Here is an 8960-nt window from a genome sequence, read left to right as displayed (position 1 = left end):
ATACCCCTTGGCATTTCACGCATTTTAATTTATGGCATTTCAAATTTTTCCCTCCTCTCAAAATTCTACTCACAACACCCCATATGACAACATGAAAATTTTTGCAAATTTATTAAAATAAAATAATAATAGAAAAGAAATCACATGTACATAAGTATTTACACCTTTTGCTCAATACTTTGTTGATGCACCTTTGGCAGCAGTTACAGTCTGAAGTCTTCTTGAAGACGAGATAAACTTTATTGATCCCACAATGGGGAAAAATATTTTTTTTGCATCAGCAAGAAGTTGTCCCTTACCAAAAAATAGTACTGATAAGTATATAAAAAGTAAACTAGAAGTATACTTGAAACATACTTGCATATACTACTTTTTGGTAAGGGGTACAGTAGTAAAGAAAAATATTTACATTAAACAAAGGTGACTAACATATATTGCAATAATATGATACCACAAGCTTGGTTCACCTATATTTTGGCAGTTTTTTCATTCCTCTTTGCAGCACCTCTCAAGCTCCATCAGGTTGGATGGGGAGCGTCGGTGCACAGACATTTTCAGATCTCTCCAGAGATGTTGGATTCAGGTCTGGTCTCTGGCTGGACCACTCAAGGACATTCACAGAGTTGTCCTGAAGACACTCCTTTGATATCTTGGCTGTGTGTTTAGGGTCATTGTCCTGCTGAAAGATGAACCGTCGCCCCAGTCTGAGGTCGAGAGCGCTCTGGAGGATCCAGGATGTCTCTGTACATTGCTGCATTCATCTTTCCCTCAATCCTGACGAGTCTCCCAGTTCCTGCTGCTGAAAAACATCCCCACAGCATGATGCTGCCACCACCATGCTTCACTGTTGGGATGGTGCCTGGTTTCCTCCAAACATGATGCTAAAGAGTTCAATCTTTGTCTCATCACACCAGAGAAATTGTTGAAACAATTTCATGGTGGATTTTGACAACAAATGTGATTTGCAAAACAAAACAAACAAAAACAACAAAAAACCACACTACTTTTTTATTTTACAAAGTTAAAAGTGCAATTTGGGGTCTTGCAGCTTTTAAGAAGTGAGGCTTTTTAAAAATTTTGTAATGGCACATCACAACAAATGTAACTTTTTCTTTGAAAGTCAAAATGAAGTCACATTTATTCATTATATGAAATTTTGAGTCACTACGACACACACACACACACATATATATAGTGAGGAAAATGAGTATTTGAACATCCTGCGATTTTGCAAGTTCTCCCACTTAGAAATCATGGAGGGGTCTGAAATTTTCATCTTAGGTGCATGTCCACTGTGAGAGACATAAAATAAAAAAAAAATCCGTAAATCACAATGTAATGATCAATGTAAAGATTAAAGATAAATTTTGTGTGTAAAACATTTATTCAATGTGCCTCGTAGTCAAATATCCATCATCTTCCATGAAATAAAATAATTGACTGTCAAATAGAATGTCTCAAGTACAGTCCATTTACACAAGCTTATAGTATTTCAAAAATATCTTTTATGTTGTTTAAACTGCCCTTAATCGCTGCGGTTTCAAAACAAATGATTGAGGTTGGCAGGGGAAGTCTATGGAACCAGATTAAATCCAGTTTAAGACATTTAAACTCCTGTAAATTAGGTTTAAATGTGATTATAAAGTGTACAAAATTTTAAATTCACATATAAAAACCAGTTTAATCTCAAATAAAATAAGAGTAAATCCTCAGTAACCACAATAAATCAAAACCTGGAGTCGTTTTCCATACATTACTCACACCTAGTGGTTAGTGCTTGACAGAGCAACTGCTTATGATAATTTTAAAATCTTCTCAAGGTTTTGGAATTATTCAGTCACAGCATTGAATAATAATAGAGTGAGCTCCTACTGGTGCATCACAGCACCAGTAGCTCACTCTTACTGGTGAAAACAGCATTTTTTTTTGGTATCCACTTACCTGTGAGGCAGAAAACGTTCGGCTCCGCTGATCCACAAAGGGGCAAAGATTCTGTGATTGTTCTGGCTTCAACCCTTTTGCAGAGCTGGTCCCTGAGTCAGGGATGATTCAATTTAGGAGATTTGTATTTAATTTCTCTTTTCCTGTAATAGCCTCTTGCTTTATGACATCACAAAAGGAGAGAACACACCAGAGTGCCCTCATGTGTTGGCTGGTGATAACAGTTGGATGTGTGTGCTCTGGCAGAGGAACTGCACGCTCAGTTCTACATCCGTTTCTGCTGCAGGAAACAAGATCTTTCACACAAGTTTTCAACAAGTTAGGTCAAAAACAGGTTTTAGGCAAAGCCGGTAAAATTCAATCAAAAGAAACACATCTTAGTATCTGGGGGCAAACAAAATTCATTTATTGATTTTCACTAAGGCATTTTCATTGATTCCTAATCACAGACTGCCATCTGGTGGTAAAAGACGCACACTGCAGCTCGTTGAGGCCAGACACTCCACATGACGTCACTGTGATCCAAAAAGTAATTTCCAACAGTCGAGCTGAATGTTCCACCTCAGTGTTCACATTCTGTGTCTGTTTTCAGCGTTTCTTCCAGGTGAATTTTCTTCGAGCTCCTTCCTGGCCAGGCTTATTCCTCTCTTTCACCCTGGGGTCAGGAGTCAGCAAACCAGCTGGAGGAAAAAAAAAAAAAGAAACAAATTGTTCAAATTCTTTTAAGCACTTGTTTTTATCTGAAAAAAATCAAAATACCAGACCTGAGCAGGACAGTATTTTAGTTCTTACATTTATCTAAAGATGCTGAAACATGACCATTTTGCACTCACTGGCCACTTCATTAGGTACACCTGTTCAACTGTCAAAACAACATAATCTGGAAATGTAGTTACATGACCAAGAGGATCTACTGAAGCTCAAACCAAGCATGACCATGGGGACAATGTGGCATGGCTGCTGGTGCCAGACAGCATATCATAATTTAAAATACTACTACTACTACTACTAATATTAATTATTATTATAATAATTATTATAATAATGTCATTCACAAAACCTCTGACCCAACTTAACCCCTTAATGCTGAATTTATATAGCTGTATATAAAAAATGTTTTGTGTGTTTTGCCTTTAAGAAGATGGTGTAAATAATGTTGAGATTATTAATTACACTTTTGCACAAAAAATAAATAGTAATTTTGGTATTTTGGTAATAATTTATGTTATAATGTTATAATAATAATAATGGTATGTTAAAATTTGCGATTTGATTTTAAGAAATGTCAGAGTAGTAATCATTCTAACTTGACCCACATAAAAACTGGTAAGAAAGAGCAGTATGACCTTGAACTTCAACAGAATCACAACATACAGTAGTGTTCAGAATAATAGTAGTGCTATGTGACTAAAAGATTAATCCAGGTTTTGAGTATATTTCTTATTGTTACATGGGAAACAAGGTATCAGTAGATTCAGTAGATTCTCACAAATCCAACAAGTTCAAGCATTCAATATATGCACACTCTTAAGGCTATGAAATTGGCTATTAGTAAAAAAAGTAGAAAAGGGGGTGTTCACAATAATAGTAGTGTGGCATTCAGTCAGTGAGTTTGTCAATTTTGTGGAACAAACAGGTGTGAATCAGGTGTCCCCTATTTATGGATGAAGCCAGCACCTGTTGAACATGTTTTTCTCTTTGAAAGCCTGAGGAAAATGGGACGTTCAAGACATTGTTCAGAACAGCGTAGTTTAATTAAAAAGTTGATTGGAGAGGGGAAAACTTATACGCAGGTGCAAAAAATTATAGGCTGTTCATCTACAATGATCTCCGATGCTTTAAAATGGACAAAAAAACAGACGCGTGGAAGAAAATGGAAAACAACCATCAAAATGGATAGAAGAATAACCAGAATGGCAAAGGCTCACCCATTGATCAGCTCCAGGATGATCAAAGACAGTCTGGAGTTACCTGTAAGTGCTGTGACAGTTAGAAGACGCCTGTGTGAAGCTAATTTATTTGCAAGAATCCCCCGCAAAGTCCCTCTGTTAAATAAAAGACGTGCAGAAGAGGTTACAATTTGCCAAAGAACACATCAACTGGCCTAAAGAGAAATGGAGGAATATTTTGTGGACTGATGAGAGTAAAATTGTTCTTTCTGGGTCCAAGGGCCGCAGACAGTTTGTGAGATGACCCCCAAACTCTGAATTCAAGCCACAGTTCACAGTGAAGACAGTGAAGCATGGTGGTGCAAGCATCATGATATGGGCATGTTTCTCCTACTATGGTGTTGGGCCTATATATCACATACCAGGTATCATGGATCAGTTTGGATATGTCAAAATACTTGAAGAGGTCGTGTTGCCTTATGCTGAACAGGACATGCCCTTGAAATGGGTGTTTGAACAAGACAATGACCCCAAGCACACTAGTAAACCAGCAAAATCTTGGTTCCAAACCAACAAAATTAATGCCTCACAGATGTGAAGAAATCATGAAAAACTGTGGTTATACAACTAAATACTAGTTTAGTGATTCACAGGATTGCTAAAAAAAAGCAGTTTGAACATAATAGGTTTGAGATGCTATTATTACTATTATTGTGAACACCCCCTTTTCTACTTTTTTTTTTACTAATAGCCCAATTTCATAGCCTTAAGAGTGTGCATATCATGAATGCTTGGTCTTGTTGGATTTGTGAGAATCTACTGAATCTACTGGTACCTTGTTTCCCATGTAACAATAAGAAATATACCCAAAACCTGGATTCATCTTTTTACTCACATAGCACTACTATTATTCTGAACACTACTGTAAATCACAGCTTGGTTATCTGAAAGAGGACTAATCATTCTAACAACCTGTGACCCAACTAAAATAGGTGAGAAATAGTAGTATGACCCTGAGGCATATATAACATCACAAATTACGATAAACCGGAGCATGATTTTATGAAATAAATAAGTATCAATAGCATACATAATGACTACTAACTCAATCAAAAGTAGGTAAGAAAGAACAGCAGGACCTTGAGCTACAGGGGAATTTTAAACAAATTGCATTATGCATTTATGAAAAGAAAGTGTATTCATGTACAACAACCTCTGACCCAACTAAAAGGTCATAAACAGTACGATGACATTCAACTTCAACAAAAGAGCATCAGCTACATTCACAACGACCTCTGACCCCAAAAAAGTGGATACGAAACATCAGGATGACCTCGAGATACAAAACATCCACGTTAACATTTTAAGTACAGCATACCATGATGAAACGATTGCGCGTTCATGTTGTTTGCTGTGACCGAGAGTAAAATTTGGTAAAAACGTGAGCATGACCTTGAGCTTCCATACATTATCAATAGATACCTGAAAATGGGATCTTGAAGATTGTAGGGGTTAAAAAAAAAGAGGTCTACCTTGTCTCATCTTCTCTACATCTCCCTCAGAGAGGAAGCCAAGCAGGGCACGGGAGATGGCGAGCCGCAGCGCCCCCGCTTGGCTGCAGCGCCCACCGCCGCTCACTGTGCACTCCAGGTCGAAGCGGCCGAGCATGTCCATGAACTGAAGCGGAAACATCAGCTGCTCTCTGAGAGAAAAAAAAAAGAGAAGAAATAAGTGACAGATTAAAAAAAAATGAGGCTAAAGAATACAACGCGGATGAGCAGCTATTAAACAGATAGCGGTATCACCCGCGCCGGATTAGCCGGTTTAATGTTTTTTCAGTTGAGCACAGAGGAAAGCCTCCTTTAACAATCTCACCACCACATATTACTGAGTATTGTCTGACTCAGCAGGAGCAGGATAAGCGAGTGCAGGAGATGCGGCAGAAAGTGCGTTCTGGATGGTGTCGCGGCCTGAATGGCCGACGGGTGCTGACAAAGTCAAGTGTCACCTCTGTGCTCCAATTACAGCCCGTCCTCACACAGCGTGACAACAATATAGCTGTGGACATCCTCATGACCACTCAACTGTGTAATTAACTCACTACAAAAAAAAAGGTCCACACCGCGCGCAGGGAGAAAACGCTGCTTTCTCATTTTTTCGGGGCTAAAACACACGACACTTTGCATTTTAAAGATAATGCGTGAATGAAAGGAGCAAAGCTTTATTTGTTGGCGCTGGTGGCCGGTCAGTGGTCGTGCCTGTCCTGCAGCACGGGGAGGTACTGGATCATCTCTTGGCCATTGATGGTGATGCGCCCGGCACCACCGTCTCTGAGGACCACCGATGAGGTCGACGTCTTTCTCTGTCCTGAAAGTCAAAGCAGACAAACAGAAAAAAGAATCAACTTTTTCTTTCTTTCTTCTTATCGCCAAGTAAAATTAAAATGTGTGAGGTGCACAAACTCAACAGTCAATAAACATACAGATTCTTTTATTGAAAAATGGGCGGGGCAGGGAGCTACTGTGATGTGGGTGTGGAGGCGGAGCTAACCAGTGTAGATAAATTCTCTCTATCGCATACAGTTCCATCCAGGCTCCAGTAGGGGGCAAATTACGAGGTCTGTCAATAAAGTAACAGTCCATTTTATTTTATTTTTTAAGTTATATGGATTTGAATCATGTGCGATTGCATCAGACAAGGTTGACCCTCGTTCGCCTGTGAGCACAGCTTGTGGGAGGAGCGCTCCACCCCCCTCGTCGGATTTTTTCCTGAGAGAAAATGGCCGAACGCTTGGAGCAGCGCTACTGCATTAAATTTGCCAGAAACTTGGTGACAGCCAGGCAGAAACAATTTGAAAAATCCAAACGGCTTTCATGGATGAAGCCATGAGCAGCACATGGATTAAGGAGTGGTACAACCGGTTTAAAGACGGGCGCGCAACGGTGGAGAGCGAGCCACACTCCAGTCGGCCATCAATGAGCCGAAATGACGAGATCGTTTCCAAAGTGCACGCTGTGGTTATGCGGGATCGTCGTGTGACTGTCCGAGAAATTGCGGAGGAAGTGGACATTAACAGGACTTCGGCACATTCCATCGTGACGGAAGATTTGGGCATGAAACATATGGCGGCGAAGTTCATGCCAAAGTTGCTGAAGGCGGAGCAAAAGCAACATCGTGTTGAAGTCTCACAGGACATGCTGGACTCCATTCACACTGATCCCAGCTTTATGGACACTATAATCACCGGAGATGAGTCCTGGGTGTACGGGTACGATCTGGAAACGAAATTCCAGTCGTCACAGTGGAAGCATTCCACGTCGCCAAGACCGAAGAAGGCGTGCCAAGTGTGCAGCAAGATCAAGGTAATGCTGACTGTTTTTTTTTTACTCCTGTGGTGTGGTACACCACAAGTACGCACCACAGGGTCAAACAATAACAAAGGAGTATTACAGGGATGTCCTCCGTTGTCTACGTGATGGTGTGCGGTGCAAGAGACCGGAGTTGTGGGCCAGAGGAAATTGGCGCCTCCACCACGACAACGCACCAGCTCATTCCTTTCATTTAATTCAGACTTATTTGACCAAAAAACAGACTCCGGTGGTTCAACAGGCACCTTACTCCCCTGACATGGCCCCTTGCAACTTCTGGCTCTTCCCAAAACTTAAAATACCATTAAAAGGAACCCGATTTGAGACAAGAGAGGTCATCATGGCTGCGACGACGGCGGAGCTGCGCGCCATCCCAAAAAAGGTGTTTTTGGAATGCTTCCAACAGTGGCAACACCGCTGGGAGAAGTGTGTGGAGTCCCAAGGAGAGTACTTCGAGGGTGATTAGGTTTCCAACCGTCCAGGTAAGCCAGTTTTTTTTCCCAGCCAATGGTCCGATACTTTATTGACAGACCTCGTATTATCATGTGCCTCCTTTTGAAGAGATTTACACTCAGCCGTTCTCCTGGTTGCGCGCTAAGTGGCGCCGCCAGCGTTAAGAAACAACACCGTCCTGCTGTTGGACACCATTTGCATCTTCACACAGCTTCGTGACCTTTGATATTTCAAGGTTCCGCATGATGATCATTAAACATCCGACCGCCACCATCTCCTTTGTGTCTTTTGATTCATGTGTCCACTTACAGTCAGTAAACGTAGACATTGCTAGACACAGCTAGCTGTGCTAACTGCGTCACAGGTCCGCATCCACACCACAGCTGTCCCATTAAGGTCACTACAGCGACATCGCTTCCTCTCTGAGCTCTCATGGTCACACTCTTGCAAAAATCAGATAAAGCTGTGCGGTTTTCTCGTATACACGTAAAAATAAAAAATGGATGTCAAACATCAAAAACAATGAGATGCAAAAGTCGTCCGTCTGGGGAAAAACAAAACAACAAAACATGTTGACGAAGCAATGCATGCTGGGCCGATTTTTCCTGTATGCAGTACGAAGAATGACTTATTCCACAAATGCAAAGATAAATTATTTACTGTATTCTCCGGAGTATGTTACATTTTTTTGAAAGAATTTTTATATTTTTATTAGTTTGGGAGGTACTGCGACTTCTGCTCCAGTGCAACTTGTAGCTATATTGAAAAAAACAAAACAAAAAACAAAACAAAATCACGCATTTGTTGTTCTTGATGATAATAATAATAATGATGAAAACTAATAATAAACAATAAGAACAATACAAATATTGGGTTTTCGTTAGCATTATCTACTCAAAAATCTGATCAACAAATTCATATTTAAGCAAGCTACATGCTAACTATTTAAGCTAGCTGCTAGGTGAGCTAAGCAGGAAAACGGAGTAAAAATGCTCATTATTTAAAACCAATCAATCAACTATGACTCCGTCCATAAAACATGTATCGGTATTTCTCCAAAGCCAGGCCCAACATTTTCACCAGCATAAAAAAAAATCTATTTAATGTTACTGATTAACCGAATCACTTAATAATCCACTCCAAATGGTGACTTTGTCTTTGTGTGTTTAAAAAAGAGGAACAGTTTTTACAGTAATTACCTCTGCAGTTTCATCTCAGCTATTGTAATATCAATATATTACAATGGTAACGCAAAATTTAGAAAACTTTGGGTGACTTTGTTGGTGCTAAAACAAAGGAACATTATGAA

At 40.0% G+C, this 8960-nt stretch overlaps 1 protein-coding gene across 1 annotated transcript in view; it reads right to left on the bottom strand.

Moving 5' to 3' along the window:
- Positions 1–2327: 2327 nt before the first annotated feature.
- Positions 2328–8960, bottom strand: part of mrps9 (mitochondrial ribosomal protein S9) — a 33548-nt gene continuing 26915 nt past the window's right edge. Inside the window, 3 exon segments of the mRNA XM_034178807.1 lie at positions 2328–2621; positions 5363–5532; positions 6089–6197. Coding sequence (XP_034034698.1) covers positions 2530–2621; positions 5363–5532; positions 6089–6197 — 371 coding nt within the window. The 3' untranslated portion in view covers positions 2328–2529.

This window comes from Thalassophryne amazonica, chromosome 1, assembly GCF_902500255.1.
Source record: "Thalassophryne amazonica chromosome 1, fThaAma1.1, whole genome shotgun sequence".
Lineage (NCBI taxonomy): Eukaryota > Metazoa > Chordata > Actinopteri > Batrachoidiformes > Batrachoididae > Thalassophryne > Thalassophryne amazonica.
Note: the sequence above shows the minus strand (reverse complement) of the source record. Positions and strands in the feature narration are given on the sequence as shown.